Below are 16,305 nucleotides of genomic sequence, written 5' to 3' on the forward strand. Positions count from 1 at the left end.
AACCAAGACAGATTCTATAGCTAAAGGGGTGGAACAACCACCTGAAAAAACAGGTGTAATTCCAGCCACCTCCAGCTAATGCCTGAATGGTTTAAATATTCACTGGAAACAAGATTTAATCCCAGCTGAATTAATTGAATGCTCATAGACTCTCTCCTACAGTCCTGCCAATATGCCCAGTTGTGCCAGTAAGATTCCAGCCCTATTGTCTCCTCCCTTTTTCTTCCCCCACATCCCAAATACCCTGGCACATAACTACATACCATGGTACAGTAAATATCTTACTCAACTTTAGGGACACCACCACACCCGATTACAAAATTGCAGAAAATACTGGTTCTCAGAGGCCATCTAGTGGGAAGAGCAGAATACTCCAAGGAAACCATTTCAAACTTTTCCTTCTTAGTAATATAGTCTGCAAGATACACAGGGTTACCTTGCTGATCAGTGGATGTCCTTCCCACACAGCAACAAGAAAGCTGGTTAGGCTCATATACCAGACTCAGCAAGCTATGAGTATGGTCACAGACTCTTCTCTCTTTAGCATTAATTCTGAAAACTGTAATAGGAGTTCTGTCTGTGTAATGAAAAACCATATTGTACAACACAGAGCAGAGAGGAAGCCTTCTTTAAAACACACTTTTAAACTTGCTGTTAGGTGATTGCTAGACAATTTCGGGTTCCTATAGTTTGCTTCTGGCTGGAGAACATGTGGAAGATACCAGGCATTATAAGGAATAGACAGAAGTTTCTTTGCTTACAGCTTTCAGAGTCCGGAGAGCCCTGTTAGTGCTGCAGCCCCTTCCCACTTTCATGGGGGTTTGGCTGCCCGTGCACAAGTGAGCTCTGACACTGCCCCTGGGGTGAGCCCTGCTCTGTGAGAAGGAGCTGTGGGCAACCTTCTTGAAAGCTCCTGCCCCTTGTCTCAGCAGCCACATTTAAGTGCATTTAAGCTCAGGCCCTGGGCATGGGTACCTGTGCTCTGGGCACATCCGTGCCAGATCATGGATCTCACTCATCTTAACCCTGACTTGCTGGCATGACCAAAGCAAACACACATTGTAACCTGTACAGTGCCTTCCTCATTTATGACTATCACAGATGGAAACAAGAAAACAAAGACTGTTGTCGGTGCTTCATCCTTGGTATCTAAAAGATGACAAAAATACAAATCTGCTTGAATGAAAGTTTATTTCATGTATCATAGGAAAATCATGCATATCATCAAGTAAGGCTTTACAACATAAAGGATATAAAGGAAAGATGCATACAAATTCATAATATATAAACTTCTCTCATCATATTACACACAATACTCTTTATAGTTACACATTTAGGAACTAATTACTACCATTGCAGACATTTCACTTGCAAGATTGATCTCTGGTTTAAGGCTAAAACTTGCCCACCTTACTTAAGCAAATTCTTAGAGCTATTCCAAAGAACTTAGCCTGAACAACAAGTAGAAGACTAGACTTGGTTTCTGAGTATCATAGCTGCTGTATTTACATGCAACACCCTCTTTTTACACTTGGTTTTATTCAGGAGTCAGTTAATAAAGTTACCTATATTAAAAAGAACCATTTACTAAGTTGGCTGATATGACAAATGTAAAAATACCACATGTTTAAGCTTGCAATTACCTGGAAGTGTTTTTCTGCTAGTCACAGTTAATGTTTCCTCATAGTTTTTTCTAAGTGATGCATTTCACATTCTCTTATGCAGTTGCTTCATGATAAAGAACAAGAGAGTGTTTTACTTGAAAAACCTGAGAAACTTACCAGACTTATTCAGATATGGTACCTGAGAGTATGAGGTTCTACAAAACAGAGCTGAAGTTTATAAACCTGAATTCTTCATAAACTCCAAATCCTTATTAATGTCAACAAGAGTTTGGAAGCTATGCTAGAGAGGAGAATTATATCTGATTGTCTAATCTTAGTTGCTTTTTGGACAACACACAAAACCACTGAACAAAACTTTCACCATGTCTGAAGCAAAGCAGAGAAAAAAATGGTATCACTGTATTGCATGCAACTGCTATTATCACATTATGTCACCTTTAACAGGTTTCTCATATACATTCATCTGCTGTTTAAATTCTAGCTGCACTGAACTTTCAAACAAGACAGGAAGAAACTACCTTGTTTACTAAGTTAATGGGAAACTACCTCTTGCCTTCAAGTGAAAACTGTATCCAGCTACAGGAAAAGTCAGACACTTTAGAGAAAAAATTAGGTTTACATTCCTTTAAATACAAAGGAATGAGTGTCTGCATCTCATACCTGGCTGCTACTCTAGTTACTCCCAAACAAATTCTTGGAGGATATATAAAACTGAATTGAAAAGAACTGAAAGTGGAATCAGCACTGAACTATGCCCTTCAAACTTATTTTATGTGATATTTGCGATACTGACTTTACACTGCATCCTCATATTTATGAAGGCCTCACAAGGTATAAGGATTCCAAATAATGCTGAATGTACAAGAGAAACAGTTTCACAAATGGGATATAACATGCTTCTTAGGCAAAAATGTCTTTTTGCTATCATGCCTTACTATTTTGGTCAATTTTTGAAATGACAAAGGAATCCCTGTCAAGAAGTTGGCTGCATACACATTATCTATGACAAACCCAAGAGTCTCATTTGCTAAATTGTTTGAAAAGGACAGGATTTTACTACACAATGTATCTAAGTGTCTAATGCTATCATAGTCCACAGCATTTTACAAAGATCACGTCTCATATTTTAAAAATATATGAAAACTTTTCCTTGTACCAAAGGTGATTACTTCAAAGTTTATAAGCTTAATCAAGTCGTCTGTCCTGGAAGAAAAATACATTTTTCTGTAGCTTGCCTTCAAGTGTGATCCAAGATGATTATTATGTTATTGAACATAAATTTATATATTAATGTTTCAATGGTGCAGAAGATACACAGAATAAATCATTGTAAAGGAAAACTGTTCCAGCTTTCTGTCACTGTATCAGCTTAATTACACAATGCTGGCAAATAATTCCATTTATAAATAACAACACTGCACCTTTGACAAGATACTCAATCAAAAAAATAGGTTTGCTGAAATGCAGAAAATGTTCCTGTATAAACTGGATTATAATTATAGATCAATTCTTTTGCTTCCTCATCTTCACTGGAGAAATGGTGCAGGCTCTTCCGGGCTGTAAAATATTGTAAAAGTACAGATAATTTTAATGTCATCCTCCTCGACAGTATTTATCTTGGTAAAGTAAGTTATTTTGTGTAGCACAACAAAATGGAATTACAGTAGCTTGTATGTGAAGAACTGGGAAGATGCATCTTCAGAAAGCTGGTTACAGCATATTTTATTACTGGAGAGGAAGAATTTAAAGCCAAGACTGTATGAAGTAGTTATCCATGAGATACTGGCAGTATCTACCAGAAATACCAGTACTTTTAACTCTGAAAGAAATGCATCAGAGTATCAGCCTACTGAAAGCTGCATGGACTGTGCTGGTGAGGACAATAAAATTGAATCCTCCTCTGGTTTATCATGTTGGCAACTCTACACAAGTTAAAATTAATGATGGATGGATGGATACAAAAATGGTATTTCAGTGGAATGGCTTAATTACTAAGTGATCACACATGAGTATATTTTTACATGACTATATTTTTCATCTTGTGGTTTATTCTCAAAGTTAGGGAAGATATTCTGCCTTACATTAGCTAAAAATGTGAATTACTCATTGCAAAGTTATGATATGAAGTACTCAGTAGGAGCAGCTTATTCTTCAGTAACTCCCCAAAAGACTGGGGAGGCAGTGAAGAATAATTTAGGATTTTGTAGATGAGATCGGGGTAGACACCGCGGGCTGAAGAAAGTTTGCTCTACCGGAATTGTAGGTCTGTAGATCCCAAAGCTAGTGACACATCTGTGTGGCACTCTGCACAAGCTCCTTGTATGTGTACACACACACAGAACTCACATGCAATATGTCTCAACAGCATTCACATGCAGACTTGGCACTTGCTTTGTCCCACCTAACTTGGATAACGGCCTGAGCAAGCTTACTTCTGTTGGGAATACAGTCTGCAGACAGATACTAGAGAAAGTAGCAAACAAAGCCAGAAAACACACTGAGTTCTAGTATTAGACTACAAAATTAAAACCAGACTCATACTGTATTTTCTCCTATTTTCGCCTTAATTTTTGTCATAGTCCACCATTTAATAGATCACAGGGACACATTCCACTGGACTAGGCTGCTCAGAGGCCCAGTTCTGCGTGGCTGTAAGTTCTCTATCAAAAAGGTTTTGCTACATTTTCACAAAGAGGAGTAGGACTACTTCATGCAAAAAAGCACCTTGAATTTGTATGAAATGCAACTTTTACTTCTACACTCTCACTGACCAGCACAAACTGCACTTCTTTACATCACTGTCTACTTTCTTCATTAAGTTGACTCTTTTGATTAGAGATCAAGTCTAGAGACCAACCTCAACCAGCTTAATCATTATGTTCTTCATAGGCCCCATCAAGGAAGCAAGACAATTTCATAAAATAGTCCAGCAGAAGGGTTTGGTAGGGATAAATAAAGGAATAAAGTCTGATTCCTTCAAATATTCCTCTATTCATGTCCTGCTTATTTATAGCAAATAGACCAGTAGTGTCATAAACTATCAAAATGTTATCCATTAGTTACTTCCAGATTCCTAGGGTATAAACAAAAAAAAAAATTAGCAGCTCTGTAAAATTCAAAAACTTCTTGTGCTGTCTATAGTATGCAACTGTAGGGCATGGTATTGCACCCCTCTGACACATCCATACTGCCCAAGCCATATTTATAACCCCCGGTGCATGCATTTTGCAAGCAAAATTGGGAACACATGAAATGACTGTAAGCCAGTTTGGAACTGAAGACGCCCCTGCAATTATGAATGGAGTACTTTTTTTCTTTTATTGGCTTTGTGCAAGAGAGGCCAAAATGTTACAGGGATATTTTGAAATGGTAGAAAGTCACAGAACAATGCTTTAGAGCCAGCCTAGTGAAAACAGTTTGTGGAATGCTTCGCCTTTTGATGTTACTTTCACTAAGCCATCTATTTCTAGTATCCTTTGGTGTTTTATAAGCCTGTAAAGCTTCTCAGAAAGCACTATGAGGTACTGAACTTTGACAGCTGAAAACGTTTTCAAAGTTTTTCAAGTAATGCTTCACTCTAACCCCCAACATTTATAGATAACAAACTTTTTACCTTCATTAACGAAGAAATCAGCCATATAATATGCTGCTCTTACAGCAGATGGTGAATGTGGAATGCCTGGAGAATCCTTCCACTCAAAAGGATTTTTCTCTGGATGCCACTGCATGCCATAAATTGGATATTTGTATGCTACAACAAAACACAAGGCGTGTAAAGTTGTATGCCTTAAGAATTATGTGCTTAATCTTACTGCTACAAATATACCTCACTTATCAACAGTTTCACAAAAGCGTGAACAGTGAGTTGAAACACTGTTAAAGTCAGAGTGGAACTGAAGGAAAATAAATGGATATTGTAAAAGAAGGGTCTCATTACATGCAAGAAAATATCAGTACATCATTTTCTTGATTATTCATTTCAGAATTAATGTATATACACACTAAAAAATAACGTTTCAAGTGCATCAGTCTCAAAGCTTCCTATCTGCTGCCAGCATCACTCAGCATTCACAGCCATACAGGATGCCAGTTCCATGGGAGAGATCCAAGTCTTAGTATCACCCTGAAGGACCCATCGATCCAGGGGCAGCTCCCATCTGCTCCAGCTAGGCCTGATACATTTTGGGGGAGTCAGTCCTTAGCTCTCTTCCAGGGAACATCGGCACAGCAGCTGATGACTGCTCTGTGATAAACCGCTTGCAGGCACGGGTGATGCCTGTCATTAGCCCAATCAGGTTTGCTGATCAAAGTGCTATTCTTCTCTTTTGGAGGACAGCCAGGATGCCACACAGAAGAATCCCATTGGTGACAGCTGGGCCTTACAGTAGGGCTGCTAGTGGTGCACTGATCAAGATAAAACACTCCCTGGAGAGCTAACTTGTTTCCTGAGCTGAGCAAGCCCAGTTTGAAACAGACAAAACAAGTCACGCAAAAGGCTTTTGGAGGAGGGCAATTACCAGCATTGCCGCTAAGGTAATGAGGGATATTGCTGTTCCCTCAGCAGCCTGGATTGTTCTTCCCATACAGCAAACACAGAAAGCACCAGCCTAAGCAGACAGCTGGGAAGCAAGGTTTGACAGAGGCACACTGCACTGCACAGGGATTCAACTACCGCAGCACAAGTGCTGTGCAGTTCACAGCACTCAAATATGCCAGTGCTAAAGTGTAACAGCTTATCTAGAAGGGAAACAGCAGGTGGGAGGAGTAATGAGGCTCACAGTACTCAAAAGATAAAATACCCCTGCAAACAGAAATGCTCCTCACAGCCAGAGTACTGACAGGGCTGATGCTTACCCTGCTATTCTAACAACTTGCAATACAAATTCACATCGGTGCCACACCACCTCTAAAAAACTACCTTGTAACAGTCACAGTTTCCAAAGGAAATTAACTTCCTTACCTTCCATGGTAGATATAAATTCCACTTCATCATCAGTGTTAGTAGTCAGAACTCTATAGAAAGTACGAAGCTCTTCATTATTTGTGAAATTCTGTGATAAGAGAGGAGGAAGAGGGAAAAGGTGTTATTTGCTTATTTATTTCTAGTTTTAACTAAAAAAAAAAGTTTGTATGCAGAAAAAAAAAAAGATCAAATACCTCCAAGGAGAGGCTCCACACATGAAAGTTTGATGTCAATGGCTCAGTAGCAAGCGCATGTAATACATCATCAGGGAAATTCCTGAACATTTTACTGTCTTTTGCAGCTATTAGAAAGAAAAAAAATTGTATTTTCCATTACCCAAGCCAGTCTCAGATGGATTTAAACTGACAGAAGACAATTAATAAAATGCTGCGCTAAAGTAAACTTTTTTGGCAGTAAATCTTTATTACTTTAGAATATCCTGCAAGAAATATCAGTGAATTAACTACAACAGATTTCCAATATGCTGTTACCACTGAGTACCAGTATTTTCCAGAGAGGATGCAGCTTTGCTACCTAAGTTCTCACTAAAATAAGCATCATTCTTTGACATTCATTTCAGTGGCCCTTCCACTCACAATGAGCACAAGTGACAGAATTTGTGAATGCTCCACAGTCTGCAGATGGATTACTCACAAAGGGTAAAAAAATCAAGAGGCCCCATTTTACCAGTGCTGCTGAGTGCCACAGCTCTACCTTACGGGATCTCTCTGATTTCAATACTGTTCAAATGGGACAGTAATGGTACTATTCATCATTAGGAAAATGTGATTTGAAAAATTTAAGATCACCTGCTCTCCAAGTTTGAAAGGTTTTGAACCTGCGAATTTTGTTCAACTGGGTCACAGAAAAGGACCCTAAGCAGACATTACTCTGTAGGTCTGAATTTTCAAATGAGTCAAAGAGCCACAACTGTGGTTTTTGCTGACTGCTCTTTGTTTCAAATGGCTTGTGCTCACTTCTCTGCTTTAGAAGTGACAGTTGCACTGACTTTACAAAAACAGTCAAGGCAATTTAATTACAAAGAATTTAGCAGAAGATAATAATCAGAAACCTCCCAAACATCCACCCCACAATATTTATCCTTAACAAAACCCAACACCTCTTAGCAAGACTCAGACACGAGATGTAATAAATTTTTCACCTGAGGTAAAGTTCAGAGGGAGTGAAAAACCATTTGTCTTGGTATGAACAAGTAAAACTTCACCACTTGTGAGATATGTAAGCTCTTCGTGTCCAAGACATGTTCCCCATATTGGGAAATAATCTCCTTTATCATTAGCCTACAAAATAAAAGCAACAACATAAGGGAACAGTAATAAAAATTTACAGAAAAGAGACTGACAAGAGCTTCCTACTCTTTTCACTTTCTCCTCTCTAGGTGAGAAGTATAACTACTACAGTAGTGTGAATTGCTACCACAGAAATTTTAACAGTTCAATTGCAGTTGAAATAAGCACAGACTCCCTTAGAGTTTCTCCTAGAATATGAAGACTAAACGATATATGTTTGTGTTGAAGCAGCAAACTGAGCCTAATGTGGATACTGATTTGACTGTTCTACAAGTAATGTTGAGAGCAGCCTAAACAGAAACCACAAAATGGCAACATTTCAATTAAAAAAAGCAATCATTAGAAGGGACACAGAAGAGTCTGTCACCATTTTGAGGGAAAGCCTACCTATTATAATTCATACTTTTCTATGAAGCACACTGATCACATAGCAAGGGACTTTTGCAATGTCTGTGCCCACAGAACTGTATTAAGAAAACATGAATCCTACTACTAGCACAGCTACGGTCTTACGTGACATACTTAAATGATTGTTTAACTAGCAGGTTTGGACCTGTGTTCCAAAAAGACAAAATGTGCATTTAAGCAACATTAAAAAGTGGCAGTCATTTTCAAAAGAATAAAAACTGGCAGGTCAGTGTGAAAACAATATAAAAAAAAAAGCAAAAAGGAGAAAAAGAAAGCAAAAAACCAAGAACCTAACTAGCTTCTTGTGACCTAATCAAGCATGGTGTATACAGGCATTGGAAATCTGCATTTTTAAGTGGTTTGTACCTGATCATAAGCACATGTAGGAGACTGGGATGTTTCAGAACTCCTGTTTTTGTGGAACCTGACTGGTTTTTTCCTAACTTGTTTCTAAACATTTTTAAGTTATGCAGACCACAACACACACACACCACCCCTGAAGAGCTGCTGCTCAAAGCCATTTTTGAGAAAGCTGACATGGCAGGCTCAGAATAAAAATGTTCCCCTACTGCATTACTGACAGTATGGTAATAAAAGCCCACAGAACTACTTCTCCTCAGAGCAAAGCAAGGAAGATGTAAAGAAAGAAGGCTGATAGGGCTATAGAGTCTTCATGACCACCCGTCATGTACAACGAGGCACGGGACTTACATGAACGACACACAGTGGAGTTGCAAGTGAGGACTAAAACTACTGAAGGCAAAAAATAAACTACAGTTTAAAACCAATTGCAATTGAAACTAAGATTTTGTGCCCCTTCCCCCTTTTTTAAAATAAACTAGAGCCTGGAGGCTAAGCATGTATTAAACAACACTCAAGACATCACATTTTAAAAACTAATTTAAGAGCCGGAAAACAGTATTTAATTTAGATTTTTGCCTAGCTAGTAAAATTCTACTGACTTGAATGGGGATTAGCATTTCACACCCTCTATTCAAAATAAAGCAGAGACAGATCAAAGTAATTTCTCATTGTGAACATTTGCAAATGAAAAGGACCCTTCATATGGGTTAGAAAAAGATAAAATTCAGTCATTCTGTACTTGTAAAGATACTCTTGACTATTGTAGCTTACGTTACATGAGTAAAGCTAGCAATATTTTATAGCACTATTAAGATTTGAAAGATGAAACTCAAAACACAAAATTATCACAAACAGCAAGGAAAAGCCCTGCCTTGATGAACTGAATATTATTTTCTGTCCTTCACTCACTGGCTGTACACATATCAGCTAATAAACCTGTCTCTCTGATCATAAAGTGACATAGGCAATTCAGTTAATCATTGTGAAACGTCAACATAATTTCATAATCGTACAAGAAACCACAAGAAACCCTCGCCCTAGTACTGAATACCAAGACAGAGGCTGCAGTTAACACAGTGAGCAGTTCCAAAGAGACAAATGAAATTGTCCCACATAAAAGTGAGACGCTCTTTGCAAGACACACTGAAAATAAAGACAGACAAAAGCATAGAAACATTGATGCCACAGGGACTGAAGAGTAAAGGGAGCTCTATTACTGAATTGCAGCAGCTAACTGGTCCTGTGAATGCCAATGCCTGCACTTTCCTTGCCTGCTGTTGGAAAGTCAGCAGCAAAGGTGGAAGAGCAATTCCTCACTGGCAAGTTCACATAGACCTATAAAGTCTCAGGTACAGCAAATAAACAATACTGTTCTCACCTGAAGAACTTTGGAGTTTAAGACCATAACACAACATATAACAGGAGTAGGTGTCACAAGCCTGAATCTTAAGCTGTTAATGCAGAAGCTTTATGCAGAAGCAAGAAATAAGCTACCTATTTTCAGGCCTAGAGTTAACATACTGAATGACAGTGCAAAACTATGAAAAATATGAACCTGGTGATTTTGATCTCTGAACAGTGATAATAACAAGAACCAACTGCTCCTTAGTAATTACCTCCAAGGCCTTGTGGTAAAATATCTTAGCAACCCTTGAATACTCTGAAGTCCTAAGATCCACACCACCTCCTGGAAAAAGTACCCTGAAAGGCAACATCCAAGAATATGATTAGCAACAGTGATCAACTCAAAACTTGGACAACGTACACAGAGAAATGTCTGATAGCAGTTTTAAGGGTATGATTCAGGTCTAGGTTTTAGAAATCTACAGACAGGCATCCCATTATGGACAACACAGATCTAGTCAGGAAAGACACTGGAGATTCAAATAGGTTTTCAGGACCAGCCACCTGAGTGGTGGGTAGGTGGGACAGCCCTGTCGGCTCCACTGGCTGTACTGACTAGCATTCCATTAATTATGTGACTTTGGACAGCTAGAGCACATGCAGACAGTTTAGTTTAGGTGTTTCAGTCTTTAATTTAATCTTAGTGTTCTTCTACTGAAGAATGGTTACTCTATCACAAAGTATAGATCAAGCCTCACAAAACATATGGAAGAAGAAAGTGAACAGAAAATACATAAAACACTAAAACACACAGACTTCAGCTGGTATACAAAATGGTTGCAAGCCACGACTCTCTGAGTTCCTATCCTGCCTCTCAGCTGGCTCTCACTATCACTTTAAAATTCCAGCCCAAATCTCAATTCATCCTGCTCAGTTTCAGGAAAGTAGAATTGTGGCCCTGACACAGCGACCTTCTTATTGGAGACAACACAGATCAAAAAGTTCCTATCAAAAAAGGAGGAAAAGTACATTTGACCGTTACCTTTGGTCACACAGGATCACAGAGAGCTAAGGAAGACAAAGCAATCTCGGGACAATTTCACAGAAATAGTGCAAAAGCTTTTTCCCCCCCCAAAATACAATCAGGACTGGCAATTCCCTGTGTGGCTCCACAAACCCAAACAAACACCACAGAAGAGAAAGATTCAGTACAGTCTAGCAGAGAACTTACATGGACACATGATGACATGTAAAATAATCAAGTACTATCAGAAACAGTAACATGAAATAAAGGAAGCTTCTGCTGGCTGTAACTGGAACAGTGCCTGCAGAACCAACAGAACTGGATGTGTGAGCATTCCCCAACCCACTGCTGCAGAACCTCAATTAGATTTACTCAAGTCACATCCATTAGGTGTTGATTTGTTACCGAAATAGGTGTAGGATTTCCTCTATATTTCTGTGCTCTGGAAATGGCAATCTGTATCAGTGAGATACTAAAAAGCAGTTAGAAACAACTAACATCCCACATGATCCCAAGCGTTTGCAGAGAAAATGTGTATTTAAACCCCTGTGACCAGGTTTTTTTTTTAAGTGAATAATGTACAGGATCATCTAAAAGCCATCAAGTATTTAGTGGAAAAGTAGTATTCACAAAAATACAAAAAACTTTACTTCCCAGTATCAACATTGAAAATTAATACAGCTAAAGGTATTTTCAAAATAGGCCAGATTATTGATTTCTTCAGAGATCTAATTAGACAAATAAGGTGATCTTTACCTGGAAGTGGTAGAAAATTCACTTCACCTGTTCAAACCAAAACCTGGATGATACTAATTAGGAAAAATGATTGTCATTTTTGCTAAAGCAAAAAGGAAACAACCCATTAAGTAGCAATGATAATGGCTTGACATTGTCATAAGCAGATTGAAATGCAACTAGGTGTATTCCAGTATCTCTAACTGGTTAGAGATGGTTAGATCATTTCCACTGGACATTTCAATGGCTACCTCAGGAGTACATTCATAAAATTATGTCTTTACTATAGCAAATTCCATTATTTTAAGGCGGCAGCATTTAATAGTAAGTAATTTCCAGCTTCAAAGAACAATATGAAAGATCAATGTATCTCTTTCTTATTCTGAATTTCCACAGAATAAAAGTCATGCCCTCCAGAGATCTTTTTTGTTATTTAAACACTTTGTTATTTAAACACAATTTTATTGTGGAAGCCAACAGGTGATGGTAGAGGGCCACAAGAGGAAAATCAGACCATCCTTACTCACCTACGTAACACAAACTCAACTGACTTCTGACTGCAAGGACAGAAGGACAAAGGAAATGGATCTACTTTCCAAACACTCTTCTGGATTGACGTAGGTGGTGAGGTAGAAACAATGAGAGACCCCATTGGTGGAAGCCCTTCTGGCAACCAAAGAGAAGCTGGTAGCCATGAGAAAGGAATGAAATGATTCATTTTGTCTCCAACAGCACACAGCAGAGAAAGCATCACTGTCTTATATTCACTTATAGCGCAAGACTGCAAAGACCCACGTCTTAGTGTCCAAGGGCATCTTGATGTACATAGGAGTACACTGCACTCCCCAGACAGCCAAAGGTCTAAATATTCAAGGTCTACACATGCAGATTAACATTCTAGTATATGCATAAGCTTAACAAATATATTAATGGTTTAAGATGCTCATCTCATGACTACAAGTAGACCAATCACATGCTCTGGCCTCACACAAAATCAGCTGTGAAGTGTAGCATCAGCTGATTTTACTCTTCTAAAGAGCACTTCTAGCACACTGCAAAAAAACCACAAAAAGTTTTGACTTTTCTTAGTCCACAGTAAAAACTGTTAGGCAAGATCACATCCCACATTTGAAATGTAGGAAGAACATGGGGATGGCAGTTGCTACAGATCCCCTGAAAAGCCAGGAAGTTTGTCTAACAAAGACCTAAGCCACAGATCACAACAGGCAAGACAGACCATTCAAGTAGCAAGAGAGAGAGCACACATGGAGAAAAGAGTAGAAGACACTGGAAATCAGAAACTTTTATAATAGAGGAGATATGGAAAGGACTGAAAGAGGGAAGAAAGGGTAGAAACAGGGGTGAAATACCAAGCAAGTGCTATTAAACATCAAAATGAACGTGACAGCTCAAATGAGGAAGACAGAAAAATTAACAAAGAAGAAGTAGAGTATTTCACTTGCATAATTGCTCTTAACTATAATGCCACTTCTCCCTGCCTGCAGACAAGCACAAGGGAATGCCAAGATGAGCCTTGGCACTGTTGCAGATTATCTGACGTGTTCCTCAAGGAAGGAAACGCAGAACACCAGTAGTGGATGAAACAATGCATTCTGTGTCTTAGAACATATTTTCATGTCTGCAGTGCCCAGCGCAACGTCTCGAAAGAGCAGGAAGACAATGTCCATGGGAACACAGCAGAGCTCAAAACCAGAACTATCATGTCTTTCAACAGAAAGCTGAAAGTGATCAAAACTTACCCATTAATAGAGTGGAATATTTTATCATATTCTTCATCTGTAAGATTTAATCTGAAACACCAAAAAATAATTACAGAATACATACAAAATACATGTATTTAACCATAAAAATATAATCTCTACTGAACGGAAATGTCTGTCACAGAAAATATGCAGAAGGCTTGCTTTAAATAGAGTAAAATAGACACAAATCAAATGAAACATTTCACTTGAAATAGCTCAATCCACAAGATTGAAAACAGGGCCCTGTCAGGTACAGCTCCTGATGAGGTACTCTGAGACCCTTCTGCAGACACTTGAAAAATTTACCATTTACATGAATGGCATGGTTATTATTTCCTGCAGACCGGAAACTCCGGTTTCCAACTGACTCCAAGAAGGGCAGAGCTGCCAACAGTGGGTCACACCCATGCACCCCCAGCCTCCTTGCCAGTGTGGCAGCACGAAAAGCAGAAAAGGTCTTGGCTCTGTTGTAAGCCCTGCTCAGCAATAACAAAAACATCTCTATATTATCAACCCTGTGTTCAGCACAAATCCAAAACACACCCCCACACCAGTTACTGTGAAGAAAATTAACTCTACCCCAGCCAAAACCAGCACAGATGGCTGCACTTCTGCAGAACTGATATGCTGGGTGTCAGTGAAAGTGTTCAGCTTTGCTGCAAGTAACTTAACTGCCAGAATTAGAAGCATCCATTCATTGGTGAAGCTTCTGGTCAACAAACATTCTGAAAGCTCCAGCAGCTACGCGAGGAATGCTGGCTTCTAATTCGGGCACTTAAGTAGTGCTCTTATAGTACTGTGTAGATACATCCTATTTTATTTTTCTGCAGCTGTATTAGTATTGTTTTTAAGTACTGAAATTTATAATTTTATCATCTGGTTTCAGTGCTCTTAAAATTTTATAGCTAAGCATTGGCACGAAGTACTGTCAGCTGTTACTTTGCTACTTTTTACCAAACAACCAAAATACAAGGAATTAGTGACCCATAGTTTGAACAGAACTGGACTTTGGTTTCTGAAAGGAGTACTGACAGCCTTCCTTGATTCCTTGAATTCCAGGGCTACAAAATGTGAAAAAAAAGATATAGCTATCTATGTATCTAGGTATCTATGCGTGTTTGTGGGGCACTACACAGTAGACAGAATATAGCTAACTTCAAAAACCATGCATGCAAACTATAGAAGGCAATTTTACTGGTAAAAGAAATTAGTACTTTTCAAAGAAAGACTATTTTTTAACATAAGAAGAAGCATTAAAAAGTACATGTTCCACTCTGCTTTTATTCTGATTTCTGAAACTCTCTGAAAATTGAGGCATTTTCAAATGGTTTTTGAGGAACAATAAAGACTCATAAAAGCAGTACAACTGCTTTCTGTGCCTCTAAAATGGCACAAACCTTACATAATGCAATTATTATCCATTCTTAAGGATATAAAAAATGTACCTTATTGGCACAGCTCGAGCACCGGCAGATTCCACAAACTTCACATATGAAGCTGCAATATAAGATCTTCCAAACCTCTGGTACTCATCAAAGTGACATTCCTGTGACAATATCCCTGAAGGGCCCAAGGAAGAAAATTAGCACTATACAAATGGCAAATGCTACACACTGAAAGAAAAATCACAAAATCACTTAATCAATTAGTTTGGAAAAGACCTCTGAGATCATCGAATCCAACTTATGACTGAACACAGGTCAACTAGAGCATGAAACAAGTGCCACGTCCAGTCTTTCCTTAAACACCTCCAAGGACAGTGACTCCACCACTTCCCCTGGGCAGTCCATTACAGTATGTAATCACCCTTCCAATAAGGAAGTTCTTCCTCTGTCTAACCTAAACCTCTCCTAGGTAGCTTAAGACTCTGTCCTCTTGTCCTATTGCTAGCTGCCAAGAAGAGAGCGACCCCAACCTGGCTACAACCTCCTTTCAAGCAATTGTAAAGAACAGTAAGGTCACCCCCGAGCCTTCCATTCTCCAGCCCAAACCACCCCAGGCTCCTCAGCTGCTCCTTTTAAGACTTGTGCTCTCATTAATTAATTAATTAATTAACCCCCCATTTCCCATATACCAGCTTGCAGCGATACATCTACTGCCTAGAGGAACCGCAGGCACCGAGACAACGGGGCATCAATTACGGTGCTCCGTCACAAGGTACCACATAAACACACATTACCTGACTAAGAGCCGGCTTCCCTGCTATGACTGCTCAGCACTGTGACTTCTCTCAAACCAGACTGATTTTTAGCGAAAGGACGTAGAGCGTAACGCTGCTTTCAACAGCTCTAGGCAAACCTACGCTCCGGGAGACGCTTCCGTCCCCCCGCCCGGCCAAGGCAGGGTGCGAGGCCCCGCGGCCCCTTACCGATGATGGGTCTGTCATTGCGCTCCGCCGCGAGGTCGCGCCGCGCCAGCGAGGCGGGGGAGCCGCAGCGCAGCAGCACCAGGAGGAGCGCGGCGGCCGCGATGGGACGGAGCCCTGCCAGGCGCCCCATGGCCACCGCCGGGCACAGCTACGGGCTCCCGGCTCGGTGCACGGCTCGGCACGGCGCGGAGCACGGCCCGGCTGCCGGCTCGGCTCGGCACCCGGCCCTGCGCACGCAGCTCCAGGCCCGCCCGCAGCGCAGCTCGCTGGGAAATGCAGTCCCGGCCCGCTGCCCCGCCCGCGGGCTGAGCCCGGCCCGAGCACACCCCCCGCTACCGCCCGCGGCCTCGTCCTTCTCTGGGAGAGGGGTGCTGGTGTCGCCGAACGGTGACAGAAGAGGCT

At 40.1% G+C, this 16,305-nt stretch overlaps 1 protein-coding gene across 1 annotated transcript; it reads right to left on the bottom strand.

The window, feature by feature from the left end:
• Nucleotides 1–1,172: 1,172 nt before the first annotated feature.
• On the bottom strand, nucleotides 1,173–16,165 carry GGH (gamma-glutamyl hydrolase). Its single transcript, XM_032126447.1, has 9 exons — nucleotides 15,904–16,165; nucleotides 14,981–15,095; nucleotides 13,533–13,583; nucleotides 10,286–10,370; nucleotides 7,751–7,889; nucleotides 6,783–6,889; nucleotides 6,586–6,676; nucleotides 5,239–5,376; nucleotides 1,173–3,182 (listed from the first exon to the last, which is right to left on the bottom strand). Exons 1-9 carry the CDS (start codon nucleotides 16,031–16,033, stop codon nucleotides 3,061–3,063), a joined length of 978 nt encoding a protein of 325 aa, XP_031982338.1. The 5' UTR covers nucleotides 16,034–16,165; the 3' UTR covers nucleotides 1,173–3,060.
• Between the last annotated feature and the right edge of the window lie 140 nt (nucleotides 16,166–16,305).

The sequence above is a fragment of the Corvus moneduloides genome, chromosome 1 (genome assembly GCF_009650955.1).
Source record: "Corvus moneduloides isolate bCorMon1 chromosome 1, bCorMon1.pri, whole genome shotgun sequence".
Classification (NCBI taxonomy): Eukaryota; Metazoa; Chordata; class Aves; order Passeriformes; family Corvidae; genus Corvus; species Corvus moneduloides.